The sequence below is a fragment of the Aythya marila genome (genome assembly GCF_965140915.1).
Source record: "Aythya marila genome assembly, chromosome: 4".
Lineage (NCBI taxonomy): Eukaryota > Metazoa > Chordata > Aves > Anseriformes > Anatidae > Aythya > Aythya marila.
Window position 1 is genome coordinate 6838151 of NC_139045.1, and position 14641 is coordinate 6852791.

At 35.8% G+C, this 14641-nt stretch overlaps 1 protein-coding gene across 3 annotated transcripts in view; it reads left to right on the forward strand.

Moving 5' to 3' along the window:
• SLC39A8 (solute carrier family 39 member 8) overlaps window positions 1–13700 on the forward strand; it is a 64816-nt gene extending 51116 nt beyond the window's left edge. For all 3 annotated transcript variants that reach the window (XM_082760208.1, XM_082760209.1, XM_082760207.1), the window contains 3 exons: window positions 4471–4678; window positions 5215–5399; window positions 8523–13700. In XM_082760208.1, the coding sequence (XP_082616334.1) occupies window positions 4471–4678; window positions 5215–5399; window positions 8523–8669 (540 nt within the window). In that variant the 3' untranslated portion in view covers window positions 8670–13700. The remainder of the gene's footprint in view (window positions 1–4470; window positions 4679–5214; window positions 5400–8522) is intronic.
• The last annotated feature ends 941 nt before the right edge of the window (window positions 13701–14641 follow it).

Sequence of the window (14641 nt, forward strand, 5' to 3'; positions counted from 1 at the left end):
GCGTTGAGGAACAGGAGAGGAAGCAGGACAAAGGCCCTAATTCTCAAATAGAGAATATGGGAGTTCTGCATTGAACCTGCAGGCTCACAGGACACTTGATACCCACAGTTTAAAGTACCAAAATTGTACTTCTCCTTACTTTAGAAATGTTATGGAGTGCAGGTGTTGTAAAGATTAGGAGAAACAGGGGTGATAGCTAAAACTGCGTGGGCACCGAAAGGAAAATCATATTTTGAGTATCCATAAACTGTATTTTGTAGATTTAGAACACATACAAAACCTCCACTGTCTGTGGAGACGGTCCTTTCTAGTAGCACAGTATTATATTTCTGCCCTGTTTACCAGAAGTTTTATCTGGACTTGTTCCGTTATTGCATTTTGGCCAGTCGTGTCCTTACATGTAACGTAAAGATAACAAAATCATATCACATATATTATAATAATAAAGTGTGGCTATCTAGTATTTATTTATAGCAACTAGGTTGCTTGTAGTGCTCACGATCATAAATTATTGTAGGTCATTTCAAGATCCTTTGTAGAATACTCATATATTTCCTTTTGCGTGCAGTCTTGACTTTAAGTTTTACAAAGGTTCTTCCTCTGCAGGTATTGCATTTATGAAAATTCATGCTTTCTATTCTTTCTTGCTTTCCATTTCTCCAGAGCTAGAAAGAGAATACATTTTATTAAAATCTTCTGACTGTAGCACAGTAAAATTCACTCTGGAGTCAAGATTGGCTGGAAGGGAGATGGCTGTAGGATAAATCCCAGGGTGGCAGATAACCCACTGTTGATATGGGAGGTAGCAAAGAAAGCTGTCATTACATTTTTTTCCTCCTTCAGGCAGTTTTAAAGGGGCCAGCGTACCCTTCAGAGTCATCAGGGAGGAGCTAGGGTACTACTAAGAGGGTAGGTATGAATTAAGTTTTACACACATTTGATATTTATGGGGGATCCACGTGGGGTAAGTCAAGATATGCATAGAATCTTAACATGTCCTCGTAATTTAAAGCTCAGTAAAGAGGGCAACAACAGTGAAGACAGAAAGCATCCTGTAGGGTGGTGGCTGGAGTCTGTGCAAGAGTGTGGTAGCTGTTTTCAACCATGGAGATGCAACCTTCTTTTCTCTTTTAATGCCTGCCAGAGTGAATGTAAATGTTTAATTAGTTGCATACTTTTAAATTTCACTTGCAGCAGTAACTGCAACCTTGGAAACCTCTTTTGTGCTGCCCCAGAATTTGTACCTACTACGCATTGAAATGAAACAGCTTGACAACAGTAACTTTTAAGAAAAGTTACTTCAGAGACAAATTGCGGAAAATGCCTGTAGTCTCAAGCACACAATGTTGGAGTTGTTAGGGAACACCAAAAGGCACCTTTTATCTTTTTTTTTTTTTTCAAGAGCAAAACTTTTTCATTCCAGTGCTTACTCTTTTGCCTGTATGAAGGAAAATGTTATCAACAGGGTGGAGTTGCTCTGTCCTGACTCCTATTGGGTTTTCCACTGATGTGCAGAATATAAACTCTTTATTTTCTGCAAGCATTTAACAGATTGGGGTTCTTGTTCTTGTCTGAGGGAGTCACAGATGCATTAGAAAGAGCAACGGTACCCTGAGGTAATGACATAAGATGAAATAAGAGAAGTCTCTCTATCATTTCTCTTACATTTGGGAACAAAGGAGAAGCCATTCCTTTTAAAGAAAAAAATATATTCAGAAGAGCAAAAATACCAAGGTTATCTTTTGTTTTACCATCAATTGTGGTGATGCAAATAATACCGCAGTAGTAATTAATAAAAATCTGACCTGATAGACCAGTTGAGTGTTCCAGAGCTCCTTAGCTGGCATCTCTCCTGTAACATCTCCTGAAGTACCTGTGGTGGCTTCACACTGATGGCCAACTGAACACCACGTCACTCTCGCACTCCCTCTCCTCAAAGGATGGGAAAAAAAGGCTTACAAGTTGAGATAAGGATAATTTAATTAAAGGGAAAAGAAAGAGGGGGGAGGAAAAAAAAAAAGCTACATGGAAGCAAAGACAGAAAACAATTATTTTCTGCTTCCCATTAGCAGGTGATGTTCACCCACATCTTGGGGAGCAGGCCTCTGTACATGTTGCAGTTTTTTGGGAGCACGGACATTTTCATAATGAGAGCCCACCCTTTCTACTTTCCCTTTCTGAGCTTTTATTAACGAGTGTAACACCATAGGGTGTGGAACATCCCTTTGGTCAGTTTAGGTCAGCTGCCTGGTGGTGTCCCCTCCCCACCTACTGACTTCAGGGGGGGTTGGAGAAAGTCTTGATGCTGTGCCAACACTGCTCAGCAATAGATGAAACATTGGTGTGCTATCAGGGCTGTTCTAGCTTCAAGTGCAGAGCACAATGTCTTATTCCAGCCAGACCCAGTACAGTATCATGACAAAGAGGAAACAGTCCAGTAGAGCCAGGGATTGATAATTTTTGCTTCAGAATTCTATATATTTTTATAAGGTAAATTTATCAGTAGTCTGCCTTATCTTGAGCATTAAGAATATGTATTAGTCATTTGTCTATGACTATAGATCATATGCCCAATGATATTCATGGGCATATGACATTCATTGGGCATATGATCTAGTAAAGTTCAGGACGTGAACGCAGACAAGCAATGTCCTTGTACTTCATATGGTTTCCAAAAGAAGTTGCGACATTATCTAAGGTAGATTACAGGCAAGAATTATTTATTATACCTTAAAGCTACACAGTAAATGGCTGTTAGATGTGTATACATATAATAGAAGCCTCTCAGAATCTGATTCCTAGTTTTTAAGCTACAATTTTCTCTGAAGTTTGAAATACTGTATCAAGGAAGTAGTTTTAGAAGTAAGTCAATACTGTTTTCCTTATTTAATTGCAGTTACTTACAAACAAAAACAACACAACAAACCAACAACCAAAACCATAGATAACCCAAACCTAGCCTGGTCAGTTCTGATCTTGATGAGTTCAACAGATACTCTTCTTCTTCTTACTCAATATCATCTTCTTACTCAATAAATATCATCTTCTTACTTAATCTTCATTGTGCCACTACTTAACCATGGACTTACTAGCTACAGATTCCAAGTAATGTAGTAGACTTCAGACTGGGAAATCCCTAATCTGAACTTTTGTCCTGTTCCAAGGCAGCTCCAACATACACGTATATGTTATGTCAGATAAGAGTCTGGTGAGCAAAGCATGAGACGGATCTCGTTGCTCTGTCATTAAAGATTTTGTGACCACTTATTAATCGTTATATTTCCTTAAAGTTCAAACTTCACTTGTCTGGTAGTACTTACATTTGATATGATAAAGTTAAAACCATTTCTAATGTTCCTTGGAAAAAATTCTTGGAATTATCTTTTTGACCCATTGATAGAAAGGAAAGAGGTATTCCTCTACATCCTTCTCTTACAAGAAGAAAGGTGTTTAAATATGTCTGAGTAAACAGATATATATTACTATTTATGTATTCTGGTAGTAAACACTAGTTAATGCCTTATATGCAAATCCTTTTTTATTTTTTTTTCCAATGCTATTATGCTTGCAAATATAATTTAACCACAATATCTCTGTGTACAGAAATTTATCAGAATGGAACATTAGGATTTTTATAGTGGAAATTAGTTTGTACTCCCAGCTGAAATGGCAGTTCCTTTTATCTTCGTCAAATTTCTCATTATTTCATGACACCGGATGTATAAATTACTTCCATGTCTGGTAGGAATTATTGAGAGCCTTGGCATGATTGTGCATTGCAGTTTGATATTAGCCAGTTCCAGTTGTGCACTGAGCTCTCAACTCCCACAGTCAGAACTAGCCACTGCTGTTCTTAAACATGCACTTGGTAAAAACTGATTTCACTAGCTGGACTTAACTGTCACTGCTCAAAATAAGAAATAAAATTAGAGGACTACCTGGATGCGTGTCTGGATTCCCATGTAGGTGTCTGTTGCTGTGGTGGTGGCTGTGTCTTTACGAGCATGATGTACATACAGGCATCGTGTAATTTATCCAGGTCTGTTTCAGGTAGGAAGTACGGATGCTGTCAATCACAATGATCAAATCCTCTCCACTGTACATGCTTAATAGAGGTGGCTGAGGAGGCTGTGAGGAGCCTTATCAACCCTTGGCAGTCTCGTAATCTGGGAGAGACACTGCCAGAGAGACATTCAGACATTGTGGTCTGAATTGCTTTCGGTCTCAGCTGAAGGGCATTCAGCTAAAGCTTTGTAGTCAGAAGGTGACTGGGCCCTTCACTTTTCAGTTGTTGAAACAAAATATTTGCTGCTGCTGCCTGTGCCCTCTGCCTCTTGGACCAAGCAATTTGTTTTCTTAATGTAATTGTGCTTTATTTTTTACTCAGCATTTGATTAAAGCCAGAACTGTGTTTCATTGACTTCTTTATTCAGTGTTTTATGTAATTGCTTTATTGTGTTGTTTTTCCAGGAGGAAGTAACCCAAAGCAAGTTATGTAAATGTCTCGGTGGGCACCCACTGTCAAAGATTGGAACCATTGCTTGGATGGTAACACTGAGTGATGCCGTACACAATTTCATAGATGGTTTGGCAATTGGTGCTTCTTTCACTTTGTCTCCTTTACAAGGGCTGAGTACCTCCATAGCCATCTTGTGCGAAGAGTTTCCTCATGAGCTGGGTAAGGAACTTAATTCAACACATTGTTTTTGACAAAAATTACTGTAGGAGGTTGTGCTTGCAGAAACTTGGCATGGATTGAAAAGAAGTTTAGACAAATGAATAGAAAAAGCACTCATCAAAAAGTTACCAAGTACCATAATACACATCTAGCCCAAGAAGTTCCTGAGTGCAGATGGATGGAAACTAGGAATGTATATTAGATAGGTATTAATTGCCCTGTTCATACATACTTTTGTATGTGCTTTTTTTTTTTTTTTTTTTTTTTTAATTTTGCTCACTGTGGGTAGTCCTGTGTTCTCAAGCTCTTAGCTATGTTGTGCATCACCTACTTGCTTTAGAATGTTTCAGTTATCTTATTGTTAGAGGGAAATACTCATCATTTACTTGCATGAGGAAAACCAGCAGTGGGATATAAGCTGTATACGAATAATGTCTTTTTCTTTAGACTTCCATTGAAAAAAAAAAATCATAATATCATTTGCTGAAGATGGTTTTCTCATTTTCATTTTTTCTTTCTCTTTTCTCTCTTTTTAGGGGATTTTGTCATCTTGCTTAGTGCAGGAATGAGTACTCGGCAGGCTCTGTTTTTCAACTTTCTGTCTGCGTGTTCCTGTTATATTGGGATGGCTTTCGGTATATTAGTAGGCAACAACTTTGCTCCTAACATCATCTTTGCAGTAGCTGGTGGAATGTTCCTGTATATCTCTCTGGCAGATATGGTGAGAAAGAATTTCATTTTCAGTTATTTAGTTTTCTGCAAGAAAGTAAAGACTGCAGTAACAGTTTCTCTGGTAGAATTTAATATTTTTGTCTCTCTCCTGCCAGATTCATCTACATCTTATTATTAGACGTTAAGTAATCAATTATAACCTTAATGAAGGTGCACAAATAATTATGCTTATTCATTAAATGTGAAAGCCTGGTAGGGCTGGTCAGATTATTGCTGAAAATGAGTTTTAAAGAAAGAGAAGCTTTTCATGAGTTTGGGCCAGTTTCATTCAAGAGTGAAAAGTGTTTAAATACTTTGTTTCAGCATTTTAAGAAGTGGCAGAGCATTTCACATTATTGTTATTAAATGTATTGTTGAGGGATTTCTTGAAACAGCAAAGATCCCATGGCTTGCTGTAGCTGAGCAAACCAAGCTACCAGGGCAACTATGAGAAGCTCCCATGACAGTGTTCCCACATCGCCCAATTGAGGAATTCAGAAAAATATTGTTGCCAGCAGCTGGCTTCAAAGACAAGGTCTATGTGACTGCTAATCACAAGGGGGTTGTTTTCTTGCAGGTGGGGTTGTTTTCTTGTAGTTGTTTGTCTGAGTGCTTTTGACCAATAATCTTGTGTGAAACACTGTCTGCCCCTGTTAAGTTCACTATAAAAGTCAGGCTATTCGGGCCTGATAAATAAAATAAAATGGAGCATGATCTGACCCTACTGGTGTCTGTCGTGCTTTCAGCCGTGCTTCCTGCAACAATGAATCATTTGTCTTTTCAGAAATCATCTTCTAAAAGAAAAGCAGAAAAAATAAGTAAAATTAAACTAAAAATTCTTTAAGAGTTGAATGGAATATGTTATGTAACTTCAGCAATAATTTTGGAATTGTTTAGGTGAAAACCCTGACTTAAACTCCAATACTGTTTAAATTAAACAGTACCAGCCCCAGTTTCTTTGTCCAGACTTTAAAAAAAAAAAAAAAAAAAAAAAAAAAAAAAGTGATCTGTTAAACTTCATTCAAAACTGAGTTTTTTGTTTTGTTTTTGAAAGTATATTAGAAAACATAAGGCAAAGAAATAGTGCTAAATTCTAGATCAGGTTTAGATGTTGGGAATTTAATCTGGCTTCATCAGGCAGTCAGCAATATTCTATAAATTCCTTACAATGATGTTTTATCTCAAAATGAAAGAGAATTTACAAGAGTTTAAAGCTTTATTATATTTAATTCCAGTGTTGTAAGATCAGATAAATCTGTAATAAATAAATAAATAATATATATATATAAATAAATAAAAATAAAATAAAAAAATAATTCTGTTTCCACCTGTCATATTAGAATCCATTCCGAGTGTAGAACCAGAGTGAGGCCTGAATTTGAAAAGATTTGAGGCCCCAGTTTGGTTCTACATGCATTTAAGAACTCTTACATGCTTATAAGGACTATTACATTAAATACTAATGTAGTTGAGATAATAACGTAGGATTTCATAAGTAGTAATCTTAGAGTTAAATGAACAATATAAATAGCTTCTTTTACAAATTTGCAGTACCTTAATTGCTAATGCTGTTCATTTGCTTTCACTCTCTTATAATAAATAGTAGTGCACTCAACTATGATGTGCAAAACTCATGGCATAAATTTAGAGTGGCTCATCGTAAAATTGTTCTAATTAAATCCATCAAAGTAGGTAACATTCTTTTCTTTGTATCTCTTGTTCTGCACTCTCTCTCTCCCCTCCCTTCCACCATCTGTCTCCTCTCCTGCATCTCTTTCTCTAGGTTTTTCGATTGAATCAGCTACCTGTCTCAACTTTTCTCCCCCTGAGAAGTCTGAAATAGGGTATGCAAGTGCTCTGTACAGAGATTTGCCTTTCCACTTTCTGGTCTGCTTGTAGAAGCAGGTAGGATTAATTAGAATGTCCTTTCCCTTTTCTTTTTGCTGTTCTGTTTTCCTCCCTTCTTCTCCTGAACTCCTGGTGCAGTCCAGCCTCTGTGTCAGTAAGATAACCGTGTGATGAAGCTGTGGGTATGTGAGAATGTGTACGCTGAGGTGTGTGAGCACACATGAGCCTTGCTGTATGGCATGAAGCTAATCTGGTTTGTTGTTGTCTTTGCCTCTTGTGCAAGAGGATCACAGAGCTGTGGAATGATTTCTGGGAAGGTTTGGCCACTTCCCATTTACCTTAATCTGTTCTTCAAGAATTGCATTGGCTTCGACAGTTCTTTTTGTCTTATGAGATCAAAGATAAAGCTTCTGAGTCATTCAAACAGAAGGCTTCTAAACTGAGACTGAACTTTAGAGTCTTTGTTGCACGCTGACTATACTACTCTCACCACAACAGAAGAGTTTAAAGCTTACTTATGTTTGTCAAAGTCAACTACAGTTGACTTTATCTGCCACGAACACATACCCTGAATTGCCCCATGCTAATGGAGACTTTTATCACCAGTGCTCATCTGCCACCACCTCCACTGGCTCTCAGACGAAGTACCTTTGTTCCTGCAAAGAACAGTCATCCTTTGCTATTATGGTGCCATTATGACACCTGTTATGGAAGGAAGAATCCCTTCATCACACCCTAACGAAATATTGCGTATATTGCTACCAGTTTCACAACATTCCTATTCTTTCTTCCTTGCTTTATCACTACCTCATCAGCCCAACAGACCTTCTGTTTGTAACAGGTTTCTTATTTCTGAGGGGCTGTTTGTGTTTTCAGCTTCACCTCTTTTGCTTATAAATAAAGTGGAAGAAACCTAATCTTCTATTTCCTGATTGAGGATTTCTCTGTCCGTGTTAGTGAAGAAAGAAACACAATATTTAGCAATACAAGGGCAGCTGCTCCTAGCAACATACAGACCAACAATTGGACCCAAATTAAAAAGAGGAAATCTGCATGAGAGCCAAAAAGGTGATATTGCAGCAGAGGAAATCAAAACACCATTTCAATTTTCCATTCTTGATGAAATAGTTTTCAGGATAACTAGGGAGATTTGTTCTGTGACTGCCTTCACCTGCTGTTAGTTCTAATACTCAGTTCAAAGCAGCGATGTTTGTTGTTAAATGGTCTAAGTTACACACGCTACCACAAGATGGCAATACTTACCTAAAATTATGCCTTTTTCCAGTTCCCAGAGATGAATGATATGCTGAGAGAGAAAGTGACAGGAAGAAAGATGGATCTTACATTCTTCCTTATTCAGAACGCTGGTTTACTAACGGGGTTTGCTGCTATACTGTTGATTACCTTGTACGCAGGAAATATTCAGCTGTGATAATGGAAGTGAAAATGGAATCGGTATTGAAGGCATCAAATAAACTACGAATGGAAGACACTTGAAATCCATAAAGGGACATTCATTCAATCTTCTTGGTTTTGAAGCATTGACAAGTCTTCTTCCCCCATTCCAAATGCAGGAAATTCTTTTAGGACTTTCAGTTAATCCAAATACTAGGAGCTGTTGACTTTTATACTCTACTAGGGAACCGATTCTCATATTTGTGTTTCTACTTAAAATCATCAGACATACCTGAACTGTTATAGAGAAAGGGTGTTACTTGGCCAGTAGAAGTAGGCAGTACATGCAAGTACATGCAACTCAGACCAAATGAAAGCTGAGGTCTTCAAGGAAGATTCTCATTTAAAAGAAAATAATGAAGTCTCATATCCTTTTTAAACTGTGATGAAAGCAAGCAGTTTCAAAGCTGGTTAATTTTCATGACTTCTGTTGCAGGATTTGCCTGTGTAATATTCCCTTCCCCCATCAAAAAAAAAAAAAAATCAAACTATTTCAAAGTAGGTACTAATGAAGCTAAGATTTTTAATTACTAATTAACACTGGAAGGAAAGATACCAGTTACTGCTTTTGATCTTTTCTCTTTGTGTGCACTAGGGAATTGTTGATTTATTTTGAGAACCACTTTTTTTAATTAGAGGGAACCTGTGTTAAAATTATGACAATTTATCAACTCCATAATGTTTTAGAAACATTGAGTATTTTAAAATTTTTCAAGTATTTTATATTCTATGAAAATAATCTTGTTTTACATACAAGTTCCACAGATATTCCTCTTAAAAGTCAGTATTTTGGGTTAAAATTTTGAAAGGATGTATTGTTAGTTGTACAAAGTGGAACTTAAAGGAAAAACTGCTAAAATCAACATTCCAGGAAGCTTTTTTTTTTTTTTTTTTTGTAATTTCAATGGTTTTCTCGTGTGCAGTTGGGTGAAAGTTAAGCGTTAATAAAATGTACAAACTTTTATTGCAATCTGTTGCATATGAACTTTCTGAAGTCATGCTTATATGTTTGAATTCTTCTGAAATAAACAATTTAGCTACTCTGCTGTTGTAAGATGTGTGCAAGGAAATTCATGCAAATATATCCTATTTCACTCACTGCTAAGTTTTGAAAGAAGTGTTACTATTCTGTAGTCAATTACTTTCATTTGCATTGTTTTTTATGGAAGCTTTCCAACTTGAAGGAAAATACAATTACATAATGTATTTCTTGCCAGTCAAAAGGGACAAATCCTTTATTTTTTATTTCACTATTAAAATATATTTTCTATAAGGTAAATGATTTATATAAAGTTTTATTTGAATCGTATCTTTAATTATGTTAGAAAAAATAACTTTCTAAATGCCTTGTTGATTAAAAAAAGGCATTTTTTAAGGGAAACTATACAGGAATAGTAAATTATACTTAAGTTAAAATGTGTTATAATCTTTAATACGTAATTATAGTAATCTATGTTATTTGCTATATGGAACAACATTTATTAGTCACCTTATGCCCTCTGAGTTTCTGTGAAGAAGAGTCCACACACTCCATATTTTTTCCTTTAATTCTTTCTTTTGTCGATTCCTTGGATATAAGCTGCGTGTAAATGCTACTCATGTGTCCCAAGTATGTATTGTAGTAACTATGAATGCTCAGTAACTTTTTTAAAGTTATTTGATTATTCCTAGTTCATCAGGTTATTATAATAAGATGTTGGCATGGAACATTTAAACCTTAAATCCAAAAATTTGCAAGGGAGACTTGATTTTTATCATCTCCCTAAGAAAGGAAAAATGGGACAAACATCATTGCAATAAACTGCTTTTAGATCATAGGTCAGATTAGAGATGGAACAATTCCTGATATTCAGGCTAGTGGTTTAGTTACAAATCAAAATGCTGCTCCTGCTAGTGGAATGTTTAGTAGGTAAGAAAGCTTTTTAATTTCTCTAAAACCTGGTTTGTCTGTATGAACTTCAGTAGAATGCTTGTCCAGTACATATAAAATGAATCAATTCCAATTCTAGGCCTGCCAGTGATTTCCTCGATTTTGCTGTTACATTCAGGGAGGAAGAAGCATGAGCAAATACTCAAAACATTGCTGTTTGGTGACAGATAAGACTGCAGTAAGTTACTCCCTAAAAGTTTGGAAATCAGTTGAGAGAGAGATTTTGATATTCCTTTTAATGTTGATGAAATACATGTATGTAACACTGTTCATCTTACGTTCTGCCATCTCTTCAGCCTTCTTTTCAACAGTGGTGCAAATTCAGTATATAACATACTTCAGAGGGCTCTCATCTGCTTTCATATTTGTTGCTTCCATAGATCTGATTATCTGGCTAACATACACTTGGGAAACCATTCTCTGTTAGCACTCTTAGATCACTGTCATATTTTTTTCTCTTTTTCATGATGTGCCTCATGATTCAAGACACAACTTAGTAAATTTCACTAAAGTCAGAGAGGAAAAAAACAACAACACACCTATAAAACAGTCTAAGGAGGGAATAGCAATTGATTTTGGAGCAAAAAGTATATAAAGAGCGACAATATGGATGAAGTATAAACCCTAGAGCACCTCTGGTTGTTTGAAGAAAATAAATGCAGAAAAGTGAAATGGTCTGTGGGATAACCTGTCAAAAATGTAATACGTGATTACTGTCTATGGTTTCAGGAAAAATGAATTGAAAAAAATAAATTGGTACTTAAAGTTTAGGGTTATTGCTTTTGACGTTTCAATGAGATCTTTACTGAGTAAAGATTTAAAGGGCCTCTTAAACTGAAAATTTGCTCTCAAATTTTCAGCTAAATTAAATATCAGCCCCATTCTAAGAGTAGTCTGGAACTCATTGTGGTCTTCTATATGTTGAAATATTTACCCTGCTGCTCCATCTAGATTTGCATCTGGCTTGAAGCTTCGTGTTGAAGCTTCAGTTAAAAATCTACCAAACCAAATCTACGTAGTTTACAGATGGCTTGAACATTCAAAAGTTACATTCAATTATTCTAATAACAGCAGTGTAAATGTCTCCCATTTTATGCACATAGAGAATCAAACGTGTGCTAATTTCTGTATTGTCTTTTGGAAACATTCTTTTTAAGAAATCACTGATTTTACCTGAAGATAGGTGAACAGTTTTACATATTTGCACGTTGTTTTGCATTTTATTGTAGTGTCTTGATAATGTAAATTTAAGGAAGACTGAGATCCAGGGAGATAAGTCTTAAGTGACTGTTTTTCTACTACATGCAATTCTAATGAAGCTACTTACAGAGGTAGAGTGTTGAGCCAAGTTTAACTCTTCTGAACATGCAACTTGTAGGAAAATTGAGAATATGGATTGAGTTTGTTTTTCTTTTAACTCTAGACAATAATGCCAAGGAGTAGAATTTGAGAAGTCTTTCAGATTACTTTAAATTAAAAAAATAATAATTCAACTACCAGCATAAGCCAGGTGAAAATCGTTTAGACAGAAGTCTAAGAACAAAAGCTTATAACAAGAGAGTCTCCCTCTACCCTCTGCAGTTGTGTGAAGTAGTCAGCTGTAGCTGATCCCTTAAGAGTGTTGCACCAGCTTCAGGTGTCTGTGCTTTCAGCCCAAGTGATAGGTGCAGGAAGACATGCATGCTGTGGTTCATTTCCAAAAGGATCAAAATTGCTCAGAATTCCCCTATGGAAGCTCAAATAAGAGAAAATAAGATAGAGAAATGCTGTCTCTAGAAACACGTGTTTTATTTCAGACACCAGAAATACACAAGGAGAAGGACACTAACTTTGTAAACAATTAATCTGTAAGTATTGGTGGGTGCCAGCAAACCATTTCACGTGTGCATATGCACCCAATGCATATTTTAGCTATTGACTTTTACTCTATCAAACATCCCGAAGTTTCCAGGAACACTGTAGCTGGCTTATCAATTCTTACAATACTTGATGCACAAGTTATCTCTCTGATATTCTAGAAGAAACTCCCCTCTCCCTATCTTGCAGTTCAACTCAAAATGTACTGGTGTGATGAGTTGACAAAGGTTGTTAAGATGAAAACTAGACAGAAAGCCACGTCTGCTAGCAGTAGATAGAATACATCTGTCAAAGACAGACAGGGTTACGTTGTATTTTTAGGGTTTAATCTGTAATACATTTCTTTTGTACCTGATATTGTCTTTTTTTTTTTTTTTTTCCAACCTAATATTTTTGAAAAAGATAATGTAGTTACATGTTTTGTAGCCCCTATTACGGTCACTATGCTTTCTTCTAAGTTTATCAACCCCCCCAGTTTCTACATCTTTTTTTCCATTTTAAAATGCAGTTACCTCTATCCCATTCTAAATTACTGTTTTATCATCTTAGTAAGTGCTGAGGAGGAACCCATCATGATTCAGTTTGCTGAGAAGATACAGTTGTGCTGACAAAGTTGCCAGAATTAGTCACGTGTTTGGTCTTGGCAATGCCCTAGTTATTAAAAAGAAAATAATATCTACTAATCATTTTCAATAAAAGTGTTTAGTTATTTTAACAGCTTTTTAATTATTTAGAATAGTAGCGGTATAGACAATCATAGACAAAAAAAAATAAATATCTATATTTATATCTAGCTTATGCTAGCCAATTGGAGAGAGAGCAGTAGTCATTTCTGAATAGACTGGTTCTTGAGAAGAGACCATACACAGTGGCATTCCTCTATCACTAAGTGGTGAGAAAACCAATCTAATTAGGAGAAACATGAAATGAGCTGATATGAGTCAAATGTACTTAGTTAGAAAATACCAAATATTTTTTATGTCATTGGCCTTAAACATACTGAAACTGCACTAAAATCCGCTCTTCCAATTCATTGGTGAAACCTAATAGAGTTTTTGTCTTGGTAAATACAACAATAAAATACTGTCTAGAAAATGTTAAATCGTCTTCAAGTTGTTTCTTTAAGACAAAATGTTATTGCTGCATCACTGATTTGTACTTTTTTTGTCTTTGCCATGAATTCCACTAAGCTGACTTAATTGTAATGAAAACCTTTTTAGAGTGTTTCTTTTATATTTGTGATAATCAAATTTACGTGTGATACTGAGTTGTTGAAACTGTTTCTCAGGTTTTCATATACTGAAAACAATTACTTCAAGTAAAGATTATTACAGAATTTGTACTGTCTCTTTTAATCTCTAACTTCCAGGTACTTCTTACAGTCTATAGGAAGCTCTTGACCATTTTAATAAGCTGTTAGTTAGATAATACAGATCCCCTCTTGGCTGTAAAAATGTTGGTAGTGATTTGCAATAGTTAAGTGTTCATTAAAAGTAAGTTATGGTGTGATTTGCTTGAAATTTCCTATTACAAACAGCAGACCCAAGTGCAAAAAATGATTTTATCATGATTAATGTTCTTCTTGTATTTAAAAAAACATGGTTCCATGGTTCTCTGTGCCAACAAAGAAATTGTCCTCCATTCACTAGAGGTTTTGCAATTTCTCACCTGATTGGTACATGAGTGAAATCAAAGCTGCAAGTTCTGCTGAATTGGTAAGTAATTAGATGAGGTATATTATGTTACCTGTACTTTTTCTTCTCTTTTTTTTTTTTTTTTTTTAAATCAGTCTATAAAAATTACTTCTCCATTTCTTGCATTTTATTGCTCTTCAAATCATAGCTAAATCTATGGTTGCTTGTCTACATACATACAGCGACAGACATTTCTTCTGTCATAACTGTCTTCTAACACATTTGGGGTAACAGCTGCCTATAGACTAACATCTTCACTCTTTCGTTCAATTTAACACACTCATCTTTTTTTCTTTCAGAGTAGAATGTGCAGCTACAAGATAGTACGAAACGGTTCTGCCAAACAGTGAAAAAGGATGACATGAGGAACTTTTGCTTGTTCATTGAGAGTAAAGCTCCTATCTTTTGAAAGGCTAATGATGATCACAGCAAGCAGAACCTGCATTTTGTATAATATATGAAGGATAA